Here is a 12,857-nt window from a genome sequence, read left to right on the forward strand (position 1 = left end):
CCGCCCCGTCCGTGCCCGCGCATGCGCGGTGGCGGCGGCGCGGCGGGCCATGGTGGCCGGCGGGGCGATGGTGGCCGGCGGGCGGGCGCGGAAGCTGGTGCGGCGCTACCGGCTGGCGGCCGCCACGGCGCTAGCCATCCTCCTGCTCCAGGGGCTCGTCCTCTGGAGCTCCGCCGGCCTCGACGAGGAGGGCCCGGCCGAGGTGTGCCGCGGGAGGGAGAGGGGGCGGCCGGGGCCTGCCGGGGGGACGGTGAAGGGGTGGGGGGGCCGTGCTGAGGGAGGGCGATAAAGGGGCCGGGGGGTCGTGAGGGGGCTGAGGACCACGCGGGAGACAGGGGCGGCCTGAGGAGCCCGAGGAGGGCTGAGGGCCTGGGGGGTCGTGGGAGGGCGCTGGGTGCTGGGAGGGGCTTTCCTGAAGGACCCTGGGGACGGCCCTGGGGGTCGCGGGTGTCTCCGTGCCTGGGAGCTGCGGCGGGACAGAGGAGGTGGGCTCCGGGGCTTGGCGAGGCCCATACCCGGGAGGGGGTTCCTGGGACCGGGGGTCCCGCAGCCTCAGGAGGTGCAGGCGGTGGGGTGGACAGCGGGATGTTGCCTGGGGGGCTTCTGGATGCAGCAGTGCAGGGTCACAGCGCTTGAGGAGGGGCGCTTGTGGCCCAAGGTTGTTTGGGGTCTGGCACAGAGTGGAGAGTTTGATGGGGATTTTGCACTTGTGGTTTGGGGGATGTTGTGGGGAACTGGGGTCAGGGACACTCAAACCAAAAAACATGGAATTCAGAGAGCTATGAGGTTTGTGTCAGCTCCTGTGTAACTCTTCCAGTGAGAGGTATCCCTGTGAAGTGGGAGAGTTCAAGGAGCTTTTGGAGTCACTGATATTTTTATACCAGAACATCCTGCTAAGGCCAAATGCATCACTTCTTTCTTGCGAGTGTGGGGAAACTGAGGCATGGTCTGGTGCAGGAGTTTGCCCAAGGTCAGACACAGAGCAGGTATCAAAGAGGACCCAGGCTGATGAATCACGTTGCTGCCACCTTCAAACAAAGATCCCACCCCTGAGTTGTTAATTTGGATTTGTTTATTTGTTGGGAACTGCCCAGACTGCCCAGGTCTGCTATGTCTGTGTGGACCAGTGGCTGAAGCCTCCTAGTGCCTCCCCTGTCTGGAGGGTGATCCCATGGTCAGCAGCTCTAGAAAGCTTTCCTTGAGAGCGAGGAGGTGAGAAGGGGAATGGGGTAGCCCCTCGCAGTGGAGAAGGTCACTAAAGTGACAGCTCTCATTCAGCAGGTGAATTCTGAGCCTTAGGCCTCCTCCTGGGCCACAGGGAATGGCCATGAGCACCCTCATGTGCTGCCGTGGGCCCATCCCCAACACAGAACCAGGGAATGAGTGTGGCAAAGAGAGGATCGGGATCTGCAGGCACTGGAAGCATGAGAGCAGACTGATCTGGCACCAAGGAGTGCCCAACTGCTCCTTTCCCTGTTCTGTGACCTTGATCAAATTACTTCACTCATCCTGGCTTCTCCTTCCCCCTGCACCATCCTGCACTGCTTGTCTGCTGTTCTCTGCCCTTCACAGCCTCCTGGGCTGGCTCATTCTGCCTTGGGCCTTGCCTGGTTTCCCCATGTCTCACCCCAAAACTGAGCTGGGCAGGTGATTAGGTTTGGCAGTGGGTCCCCTCTCCTGGAGAGGAGTTGCCTGGGAATTGTCAAGCGTTTTTGGAGAAGACACAAACCATCCTTAATTTCATGGGCAGCCTGAACCCATTAGCAAGCTGGGAAAAGTCCAATTAACCTTTATTTTTTACAAAATGCAAAGCTCTCAGTTTCTGTGCCATCCTGCAGCTTCTGATTTTGGCCAGACCTAGAGGAGACACCATTTCCCTAAGGGCATTTCTAGTGAAGCCAGAGTAACAGTCCCAGGAGAGTCTGACCTTGCATGCCTGATAGGGTTCATGGAAGTTTGGGACTTCTTAATTGCCAAAGTAAATGGCTCCTTCCCACTAATGGACACAGCTCATCCCCACCATGAGTGGGCTATGACTGCCTGTGGAGAAGGAAAGAGACACTCAAGTGCTGGAAATGCTGTGGGGCTGGCTGTGCCTCTTGGATCCATTAGTTCTCTTCCCAAGCCCTGTTTTGAGCTCCTGCAGGCTCCCTGTGTTCACCAAGCAGATGCTTTATGGGATGCAGACCAGGAGTTTCTGGGATCTGTCTCCATCTGCCCAAATCAACACTGTGTTTTCTCCTGGGAACCAAATTAATCTTGTTCCACCAGGATCAAACAACACAATCCCTATCCAGACTGGTGGATGAGAGATAATTCCCATTCCTGCTGTAGTCAGCATGAGTGTCTCCCCACACAAGAGGGAGTCTGAGAGACCAGAGCGATCCTGCCTCTGTCATTGTGACACCCACAGCTCCTGAGTGCTCACTCAGGAGCTTCCCAAAGCTCTTAGTCCGTGGTGGAGCTGGCACCAGTAAAACTCAAACCACAAAGTTTCCTTGTGGGTGGAGAGGAGGATCTGTCACTGCAGTGTTTTAGCCACTTGGTCTCCTGTCTTTGTGCAGCCAGGACGTGGCAGCTCTCTGGGGCCTGTGTGTTGGTGTCCTGTGTGTGCTGTGGCCACAAGAGAAGCTTCCTATGAAATGTCTTTTCTTCTGGAGAAGAGATTCCTTGATAGTTACTTCCCCTGCCAAAGAGCTTTAGAGGACTTGCTCCAGCCATTTTAACTTGGGATTCATCTGATGACTTTGGAACATTTTGGTGCTGGTTTTGCCTGATGAGTGCTGGTATGTGACAAAAACCAGAGTCAGACAGCCAGAGAGGGAATCCTGCTGGAACCAGGTGTTGTTAGCTCTACTCCTCCCAGTGGCACAGCGGGACCTGTGCTGGGGATGGAGTTCAGGCAGATCCTGCTCTGTGTCATTCTGGGCTGGCAGTGTCGCACTGGGGGAGGCACAACAGGACAAATCTCTCCAGTAACAAGCAACAGGACAAGAGGAAATGGCCTCAAATTGTCCCAGGGGAGGTTTAGGTTGGACATTAGCAAAAATTTCTTCACCAAAAGGGCTGTGAAGCCCTTGAACAGGCTGGATGAGGAAGTGGTGGAGTCACAGTCTATGGAGATATCTAAAAGATGTGTAGATGTGGCACTTGGGGACATGGTTCAGTGGTGGCCTTGACAGGGGTTTAACAGTTGGATGATTTTAGTGAGTCTAGCCTAAATGATTCTGTGAATCTAAATGAGCTCTGGCTGGCGCCTGTAGTCATCTCTGTGTGTCAGAAGGAAGGGATGAGGAGCCTCACTGACTGTCCCACACAGGTCTTAAATACAGCAGAGCAACGTGGCCGGAGCCATTCCCTGCCAGGCTGGGGTGGAGGGATCACTGCTGTGGTGCAGTAATTAGAAACCCTTGAATTCCTTGGCTGGCAGCTCCGGAAGGGCTGGCGATGCTTCTAACAACTTCCCCACTGGGAAAGGCAGCTAGGCATGCTCCTGAGCTGGGAACAGAGCTCCTTCCAGGGGGATGAGCAGGACTGTACCCATGGGTGGGCATTGGCTAGGGGGTGTCCCCAGGGTCAGGGGTGTTGGGGAGTGCAGGATGTGAGTGAGATCAGCGAGTCTCTTCCCGTAGGAACATGGAAGAGACTCTCTTCACTTGTGGTCTTCCAACTGCCCTGTCCTGTGATGTTCTGTGGGGAAAACAGGTTTACAGCTCTGGAGCAGATGGTCCTGCATGGTGACTGATGAAGGGTTCACTGCCTGTCTGGGGCTGCCTGTGGGTGGAAGCAGGCTTGGCTGATCCCTGCTGAACCAGCCCCTCAGGATTTAAGCAATGGTTCGGCCACGGCTGTGCCAGCACATCATGGGTAGTCTGGGGGCTCTGAAATGGGCAGATCACACCAAATGTTTTCCTGTCTTTTCATTCTCTGCTTTCTCCTGGCTGTGACCTTCCCAGCAGCTACACCCTCAGGGGAGTCTTGTGCCAGGGGCTAATTCAGTCCTACTGTCCTTGTGAGGCATCTGTCCATCCTTGTGAGATGCTGCTGCTCAGGAATACCCCTGGGTGTTCCTGACAGCTCCCCAAGGTGTCTGGCACAGCCGCTGGGCAGTCAGGGTTTGGGGGTGCTGTGAGACAGCCCTGGGAAGCTGGGCTGGAGCAGGCAGCTGCCTGCCTGTCCTCAGGGAGTGCCTGTGGTGGGCTGGGGCACGTGGCCCTGACATCACGGGTACCACTCACTGGGAAAGTTCTCTCCCATGAGTGTGGCATCCAAACTTCCCAGCTCCCTGCTCTCCCCAAGGCTGGCTGTCTCTGCTGGTCAGCCAGCCTGGCAGAGGCAACAAAGTGTAATTAACTGCTCCCTTTACACATCCACTTGGGTCCACAGGAGGGTTTGTGATTGAATTTCTAGGGAAGGTGGTGATGGCAGTGCCTGCCTCAGCCCAGCACGGGGAGCCAGGGAGGGGAGCGTGGGCAGGGCCTTGGTCTGTTCCTGTCCAGTGCTTTCTGTGGCTGCCTGGGGCTCTGGCTGTGCTGGGCTTGGGCTCACAGCATGGTCATGGCAGAGAAGAGCTGGTCCAGAGGGTCCCAGTGAAATAACTATCACCAGCCAGTACAGCCCAGTGCTCATCTCTAGCATCAGGGATGTCTCTGCATGGGCAGAACCTCAGAGGGTGGCTGATGCAGACACAACTGTGTCGGTTTAGTCTACAGTGAGCCCAACCACAGAGTGTGAGCCCATCTTGGTGTCCCCATGATGGGGGCATAGGCAGGGGGCTGCTGTGGGGTTATCCTGGGGTTTTAGGTGGTGAAGGGGCTGTGTTGCACAGTGGTTGCTCCTGGAGCACCTGTCTTGCTGCAGCATTGAGCTCTGTGGGGACTGGAAACAGGGATGCTGACAGAAGTAGGGGGAAGCAGGCCTGAGTTAATGCTGTGTGTCCTCTCTTCTGCATCCACACGGGCCTGCAGCAGGAGCGGCAGAAGAAGGCTGGGTTTCCCGAGAGCAGCGACGGCTCCAAGGACTCGGACAGCTCTGCGGGGCGCCGGGGCAGCGCCGGCCGCAGGCACGGCCGGTGGCGGGGCCGGCCCGACAGCCCCGGCGCCGCCGTGTCCAGGCTGGTGAGAGCCGTCACGGCCAGGCACAAACCAGGGTGGAGGCTGCCGGCCGTGCTGGACCCCTCCAGCCGCAGGAACCTGACAGAGCTGCGTGGGGAGGCCCAGCTGGCCATCTTCCAGCAGGGGGACACGGGCAGCGTGGAGGGGGCTCCCCAGCCCACCGAGAACAGCTTCACCCCCAAGTGTGAGATCACAGGCAAAGACGCCCTGTCGGCGCTGGCCCGGGCCAGCAGCAAACAGTGCCAACAGGAGATTGCCAACGTGGTTTGTCTGCACCGGGCTGGCAGCCTCATGCCCCAGTCCGTACCTCGCCACTGCCAGCTCTCAGGTGAGTCCCGCTGGAGTGCTCGTGGTCACCCTGGGCATCGGGAATATCCCAGGCAGGCTTGTAGGCCACCTTCCTTATGTCACCAGACTGTCCCACCTGGCAAACAGCGGCCTCAATCTGTCACTGATTCCCAGATTATTGCTGCCTCTGTAATCCAATCAAAGCTGTGCCAGCCTTCTTAAGCTGAGCTGTTCATCCCAGCCTGCAGTTCGGCAGGGGTCAGAGCCAGGCCCAGCTGCATTTTCTGTTTTGATGCAGCAGAGGAGGACAATTCCTTTCCCAACACCCCCATCAGTGTAACACAGGGGGCTGCATGTGCCACCGTGTCTTGGCACTGCAGCCAGTTTGGGATTTGCCCGAGGCTGAGTGCTTCCCTGCTGCCCCCTGCTTTGGCCAGAAGCTCCAGGCAGTAGATGCCAAGGCTGGGGGTGGCTGACAGCCCTGTCCCTCCCTGTGCAGGCAAGGTCAGCCCTGTGATCCAGTGGGACGAAAGCCGGCTGCAGCAGGGGCCCCCCAGCAAGCCCGTGCGCATTGCCTACATGCTCGTGGTGCACGGCAGGGCCATCCGCCAGCTGAAGCGGCTCATCAAGGCTGTGTACCACCAGCAGCACTTCTTCTACATCCACGTGGACAAGGTCTGTGGCAGGGGTGAGGGAGTGGGTGCTGACAGTGCTCCATTGGTCCCTGGGAGGGGGAGCAGAGCTGAAGCACGGGTGGTGGTGGTGAGAAAAGTGGCTGGATAGGGTTAGTCTCGCTGCTGTGGAGGTGTGACCATCCGCTGCTACTTCTGCAACCCCACAGAAGCACGATCTATCCCCCCTGCCCTGTTTGCTGCTTCTCTCCTTGTGGGGGCTGCTGCAAGGGCTGGCTCTGGGCTGGTGGCAAGGAGAGCAGGGCCCTGGGAGGATGAACTCCTTGCTGAGGGTGAGCCGTGTTCCCTGGCAGCGCTCCAACTACCTCCATCGTGAGGCCGTGGAGCTGGCCCGGCACTACCCCAACATCCGTGTGACACCCTGGCGCATGGTCACCATCTGGGGAGGTGCCAGCCTGCTGAAGATGTACCTGCGTAGCATGAAGGACCTGCTGGAACTGTCTGAGTGGCCCTGGGACTTCTTCATCAACCTGAGTGCCACTGACTATCCCACGAGGTGAGGGCCTTGCTCTGGGGCAGGGGAGGGGGCTAGAGGTGTTGGGGCTGTGTGATGCAGCACCCTTGGGAGGGGTGGGGAGGATCGAGGAGCTGAGGGAGATAGGGTTGGAGATTGCACCCACGGTCTGGTGATGATGCTCCCGGGCCAGGCTGGACCCATGTATGCAGTGGAGTCCAGCTGATATCTTGGGAGCTATTTTTCCCTCTGGTGTGGGTATTGCAGGAGAATATGTATGTGAGGTGACAGACAGCAGAGAGGCTATGTCTGTGTCTGCCCAATGATGGAACAAGGGGTTGAGTCAGCAGCTTTGGGCTGCTTGTGTCTAATGGCTCTTGCAGAATGAATGTTTGCTGGGCTGCTTCACCCCAGGAGCATTAATGATTCCTGATTTGCACCTCAGGACCAATGATGAACTGGTGATGTTCCTGTCCAAATACCGAGATAAGAACTTCCTGAAGTCACATGGCCGAGACAACGCCAGGTAAGCTCAGCTAGAGGCAGAGTTCAGCTGGAAGAACAGGGAACAAGGGATTTCAGAAAAGGACTGGAACAGCTGTGGCAGGGAGGGTGTGTTCTGCATCTGCACATAACAAGGTGGCTGACAGTCCTAACTCCTGATCCCCGTGCCCAGGTTCATTAAGAAGCAGGGCCTGGACCGCCTGTTCCACGAGTGTGACTCCCACATGTGGCGGCTGGGCGAGCGCCGCATCCCCGAGGGCATCGTGGTGGACGGGGGCTCTGACTGGTTCTCGCTGACGCGCAGCTTTGTGGAGTACGTGATCTATGCTGAGGACCAGCTGGTGTCCCAGCTGCGCCAGTTCTACACCTACACGCTCCTGCCAGCTGAGGTGGGTGCTGGCTGTGGGCCATGGGACAGATTGTCTTCCCACTGTGCTTAACAGCTCTGTCCCACTTCATCCCTGCGCTGGGTAGCTGCAAAGGGTGTTGCTGGTTCTGCTCAGGCAGTTTTGTGCCTCCCCTTTTCCAGACTTAGGTATAAAAGCGGGAAGGGAGGAGCAGACAGGTCAGGAGTCATGTTTACATACAGCCCAGCTTTAGGTCCACTCACCCTCTGGACCAGATGAGGACTGGTCCCTTGAGCATTGCTTTGTGCTGGGAACAGGGATAAGTTTCTGTTCAGTAGCAATTGAGGTCTGTCCTTCCCCTCTATGAGTGGGGATCTCTGTTAACCCTCAGTCCGCCATGCCACTGGGTGTCCCTTTTCTGCCTTGCACAGTCCTTCTTCCACACGGTGCTGGAGAACAGCCACGCCTGCGAGACGCTGGTCGATAACAACCTCCGCGTGACCAACTGGAACCGCAAGCTGGGCTGTAAGTGCCAATATAAACACATAGTCGACTGGTGCGGGTGCTCCCCAAATGACTTCAAACCCCAGGACTTCCTTCGGCTACAGGTGAAAAAGATCCTCCTTTCTCTTCCTGCTCTTTCCCCTCCTCCCTGTCCTCTCTGTCCTGTGGGCACCCCAGGCTGCAGTGCCAGCTACTGTGCATGTCCCCACAAGAGACTGGAGCATGGTCATGTCCCCCAGTGGGGTTCAGTGTAGAGGTGTCTGTAAACAGGCAGTGGGATTATCCTGACTGTCCTGCCCTGCAGCCAGGCTTCTGCTTGCAGCATTGCTCTTATTCCCAGACTTTCTCTCCTGCTTTCCTGCTCTTTCTCTGCAAATGTATCACTCGGGGCAAATACCTTTTTAGTAAACCCCCTTCAGAGTGGTGTTTCTTTGGCAGGTCAAAATGCCTTGTGACAAAACTTCTCCCATGCTCTCAATGCATGGGGACATGGACTGAACACAGGAGCTTTGGAGGAGATAGAGCCAGCCCTGAAAAGAGCAGTTGTGGCAGGATTTTCCAGCAGTCCCAGGCTTGCAGAGCCCAAGCCCCTGTTCTGCAGGCTGTGCCACGTGGCCAGAGCTAAAGCAGGGCTCAGCAGTAGCTCTGGTGGGTGGGAGCCCATCAGACTAGAGATTGCAGCAAAGGAGGTGGATGACACATAGCTACTTCTGGGCACAGAAAAGAGGAGGTGGTGGCAGAGATGGGGACCCATCTGCATTACCACTAACTGTTGGTGTGCTCCCACTGATCCTGTCACTGAGGATCCCACATTCAGGCTGGTGGTGCTGGGCTGCTCCTTAGTCTGTGCCTTCAGAGCAGGCAGAATGGATCCTGCAGGAGTGGGAGGGCAGAGTGAGTGCAGCCAACATTGTTAGACATTCCTGTGCTCTTCCAGCAACTCTCCAGACCCACCTTCTTCGCCCGCAAGTTTGAGTCCACGGTGAATCAGGAGGTGCTGGAGATCCTGGACACGCACCTCTATGGCAGCTACCCCGCCAACACGCCGGCCCTCAAGGCCTACTGGGAGAACGTCTATGACCGCGTCGACGGGCTCAGCGGGCTCAGCGATGTCACCCTCACCTTCTACACAGCCTTCTCCAGGCTGGGGCTCCACAAAGCCTCATCCACTCCAGCAGCCAAGGCTGACAAGCTCTGCAGGTGGGGTATTTTCTGTGGTCTCAACCCAGGCTCCGAAGGGAGGCCTTTGCCTTGTGCTGGAAGGATGCTTATGCTCTGATGTGCAACCTCTCTGTCTATCTCTCCAGATTTGAGCCTCGAGGCTTCCCCTCCAGTGTGCACTTATATTTCTATGATGACCGTTTCCAGGGTTACCTGGTGATGCAGGAAGTGCAGAATTTGGCAACTGGGCAGGCAGAATCCTTGGAGGTGTGGATGATGCCCCAAGGAGCTCTGAAGCTGTCAGGTCATGGAGGGCAGGCAAACCGCTTGCAAAACCTTGAGGTAAATGGGGTGCTTTTCTTCCTGGCTTTCCCACACTGTGCTGCTGTTCCTCCTCTGCCCCACCTGCATGCCATGGGGACAGAGGGACACAGAGTGTCTGAAAACAAACCTTTTTCTGGAAATTTTTGAGTGTTTGTGAGGAGCTGATCGTTGGGGAACAGGCCTTCAGGGGATCTTTCAGAGGCAGATGAGATCCAGTGCCTGCAGCTGCAGGAGGCCTTGCACAGCTGAGTCAGTGCTGGTGTGGAGGGTGGCGTGTCCATTGCTTTAAGGTTTCAAGGTTTATGTGTTCTCTGTTCCGGGGAGGTGAAACACTGAACTTCAGCTGATAGTGTCTCTTTGCTCAGTGTCCCACTGCTTCCTGTCCCTCCAGGTGGGCACAGAGTGGGACCCCAAGGAAAGACTCTTCCGCAATTTTGGAGGCTTGATGGGTCCTTTTGACGAGCCGGTGGCCATGCAGAAGTGGTCACGGGGCCCCAACCTGACGGCCACGGTGGTGTGGATTGACCCCACCTACGTCATTGCTGCCTCCTACGATATCACGGTGGATGCTGAGGCAGAGTTCACCCAGTACAAGCCCCCCCTCAACCACCCCCTGCGCCCCGGCGTCTGGACCATCCGCCTGCTCCAGTTCTGGGAGCCTCTGGGGGAGAATCAGTTCCTGGTGGTGCCCCAGACCTTCAACCGCAAGCAGCCTCTCAGGAAAGGTGAGGGTGCTCTGGAGTTTGGGGCTGGATGAGAGGGAGGGTGTCCTTGTGGGCAGTCCAAAGTGCTTCCCCCTGTGCTGGCCCCTGGGCTGCAGCTGATGTCCAGGCTGGAGCCAATTTTCCGCTGGTGTCCCCTTGCCCATGTGAATCCTTAGACTGGGCTGTCCTCTTGGCAGCTGTGGAGAGCCCATTGGCATGTCAGGCAGATTCTTCCTGCACTCACTCTGCCCTCCCACTCCAGCAGGATCCGTTCTGCCTGCTCTGAAGTCAGTCAGATTCTTCCTGCGTCCTTTTCCTTGTGATGGAGGGGAGCCGGTGTTGCAAAGGGATGGGGTGCTGTGCCCAACTGGAGTTGGGGGCAGGACCTGCAGGGTGCCAGAGTATTGCTGCATTGCTCATCCCCTCTCTTTTCTCTCCGTGTCCTCCCCAGATGACAGCAGCTGGCTGCACGGTGGCCCCCCCCGCAACGAGTACATGGAGCAGAATTTCCAGGGCCTGGGCGGGATCCTCAACCTGCCGCGCTCCGAGGCAGCGGAGGAGGACGCGGCACGGAGGGCACGGCTGACGGGCAAGGAGCTGGAGGACTGGGCCGACGCTGCCATTGGCACCTTCTGGGCCACAGCAAACGTCTGTGTCGGCAGCCCCTCTGCCTGTGCTTCCCTGGAGACCTGCAGCAAAACCTCCTGGAGCTCCCTGTCGCCAGACCCCAAATCAGAACTGGGGCCCGTCAAACCTGACGGGCGGCTGAGGTAGCAGGAACAGCAGGAGGGCAGCCTTGGGAGCAGGGAGCATCCTCCGTTTCTGATTTGGGGGGTGTCTCTGGACCACATCACCCTGTGCCATTTGCACCGTAGTCACTTGAGGAAGAGAAAAAGGGAACCTCCGGGCAGGGGAAAACCTTCTCCTGTGGGGTGTTTTGGGCAGAGGGAGAGGCCTGAGGTGGCTCTTGCCCATCTCTGCAGGAATGAGCCCTTGCTGGCCAGGGAGAGCGTGCTGGAGTGCCCATCCCTGTGTGGGCATGGCAGGCACCTGAGAAGAGCTCTATGTTTGTTACTGCAGGCCTTGGAGCCTCAGGAAAGGGTGATGTAGGAGGGAGGGACGGCTGGTGGGTGGGCAGGCTCTGGACCAGCTCAGCATCCTGCTCAGCCCAGGGCTAGAACTTGGCAGGAAGGGCCCTTGTTGCTGGCTGCTGCCCTGGTGGGCTGGTGAGGGACTGGGGACAGGCAGAAGCAGAATGAGTCAAAAACTGCCGTGTGCACGGAGCTGCTGCTGGCCCAGGGTTTGCATCTCATCCCTTCCACCCCAGCCCTTTAGTTTGTATTTTTATAAATATATATATAGAAATATATATGATGCAAAGTGCAATAGAGACGAGACCCCGCATTGGCCGGGAAGTCCTTGTGTCTCCATCTCCCCTCAGACTGTAACACACCTCATTCCCTTGGGTGTCCTGGTGCTACAGGACAGGGTGCTGGGTCGTTTACATACTTTTTTATTATTTTTGTTATTATTGTTTCACTGTTTGCCCATTTCCTGTTGAGGGCTGCTGGGGACCTGTAGGCTGCTGGCCTTGGGGCAGGGTTGCCCCCAGGTTGTGGGGCAGCTGCCCAACTCTGCCAAATGTCTGGAGCTCTGGTGTGCTGTGCGACAGCAAGCGGGGAGTGCCTGGTGTGTGGTTCAGGTCCAACAAGCCGCGCTGTAGACCCCGCCACTTCTGTCTCCACTTCAGCAAAAGGATGCCCTGGTCCCCTGCCAAAATATCATCCACGGGGCCCACGTCCTGCTGCGGATGAGCCGTGCCTGGAGGGCTGCCTGTGCCACAGCTCCTTGACCTGACCTTTTCTTTTCTTGGGACCTGCTACGCTTCCCTGGCCGAAAATCAAAGCGGCAAGACGAGGCCACCTCCATCCTCCCTCCACTGTTTCTGCTTCCCACTGCTCCAGAGGGAAGAGGCTCCACCTCCTCTTGGGAAGGGTTGCAGTGGAGCACCCCCCTTCCCTGCAGTCCCCCCAGGATGTCCTTGGGGTCTGCCTCCAATATTCTTTTCTCCAAGACTGACGCTGCCTGGAGAAGCCTGGGTTTGGTTTCACGCTGGGAAGACACTTCACAGCTGGGGCAATCTGGAGCGCATCTGGCCCAGCCCTCTGCTCAAAGCAGGGTCTCAGGAGCTGGTGGGATTTTGCTGTCTCCATGGATATGTGCCATCTTAACTTTTCTCCCATGTCCCAGCTCTCTCCACTCGGCAGGTCTGACACTCCCAGTCTCCAAATGTAAGGATGCGGGTGTTGCAAGATGTGTACTGTAAAATGGAAAGGACTGAGACCTGTGTGAGTGAGGGCAGGTCCCTGCTGGCACTCACCCCCCTGTCCTGCACCCACTCCTGCCTGGGGTGCTTTGGGGCTGTGGAGGAATGTGGGAGGAGAGCAGCCACACAGGGGAGGATGCCAAAACTCTGTGTCAGAACCATTATGTAAAGTTGTCTTAAATATGCAACATCACCACAAATACATCTATATCTCTACAGTTTGGTGTGTTGGGTTTTCGTGGTGTGCTGGAACGAGTGAAGAGGTGGGGGAAGCTTGGCCGTACCCAGTGAAGGTGCAAGTCCCTCCTGGACACCGGGGCAGGGGCTGTGAGGGTGTTGGGGCAGGGTCACCTTCCTCAGATGGGTGATGTGTGACCCAAAATCAAGCTCGGGGTTTTCAAACCTATGGCTTGAAAGTGAGAGCAGGAGCGACCCGGAG

At 57.3% G+C, this 12,857-nt stretch overlaps 1 protein-coding gene across 2 annotated transcripts; it reads left to right on the forward strand.

Moving 5' to 3' along the window:
* The first annotated feature begins 19 nt into the window (after positions 1–19).
* Positions 20–12,636, forward strand: XYLT2 (xylosyltransferase 2). Of its 2 annotated transcripts, none has more exons than XM_063409733.1 (11): positions 20–202; positions 4,968–5,442; positions 5,902–6,077; positions 6,388–6,590; positions 6,994–7,074; positions 7,225–7,441; positions 7,831–8,007; positions 8,841–9,103; positions 9,211–9,406; positions 9,780–10,113; positions 10,544–12,636. In XM_063409733.1, the coding sequence occupies exons 1-11, from the start codon at positions 50–52 to the stop codon at positions 10,864–10,866; spliced, it is 2,598 nt and encodes an 865-aa protein (XP_063265803.1). In that variant the 5' UTR covers positions 20–49; the 3' UTR covers positions 10,867–12,636. The 2 variants fall into 2 exon arrangements, with proteins under 2 accessions (XP_063265803.1, XP_063265804.1); XM_063409734.1 differs by having other exon boundaries at positions 4,971–5,442.
* Positions 12,637–12,857: the final 221 nt, after the last annotated feature.

This window comes from Prinia subflava, chromosome 12, assembly GCF_021018805.1.
Source record: "Prinia subflava isolate CZ2003 ecotype Zambia chromosome 12, Cam_Psub_1.2, whole genome shotgun sequence".
In the NCBI taxonomy this organism is placed as follows: Eukaryota; Metazoa; Chordata; class Aves; order Passeriformes; family Cisticolidae; genus Prinia; species Prinia subflava.

Excerpts from the sequence above, each read along its gene's own strand:
- XYLT2 (XM_063409733.1), top strand. The coding sequence starts at position 50 with ATGGTGGCCGGCGGGGCGATGGTGGCCGGCGGGCGGGCGCGGAAGCTG. Across the intron at positions 203-4,967 it reads ACGAGGAGGGCCCGGCCGAG|CAGGAGCGGCAGAAGAAGGC; the intron begins GTGTGCCGCGGG and ends ACGGGCCTGCAG. Across the intron at positions 6,591-6,993 it reads GCCACTGACTATCCCACGAG|GACCAATGATGAACTGGTGA; the intron begins GTGAGGGCCTTG and ends TTTGCACCTCAG.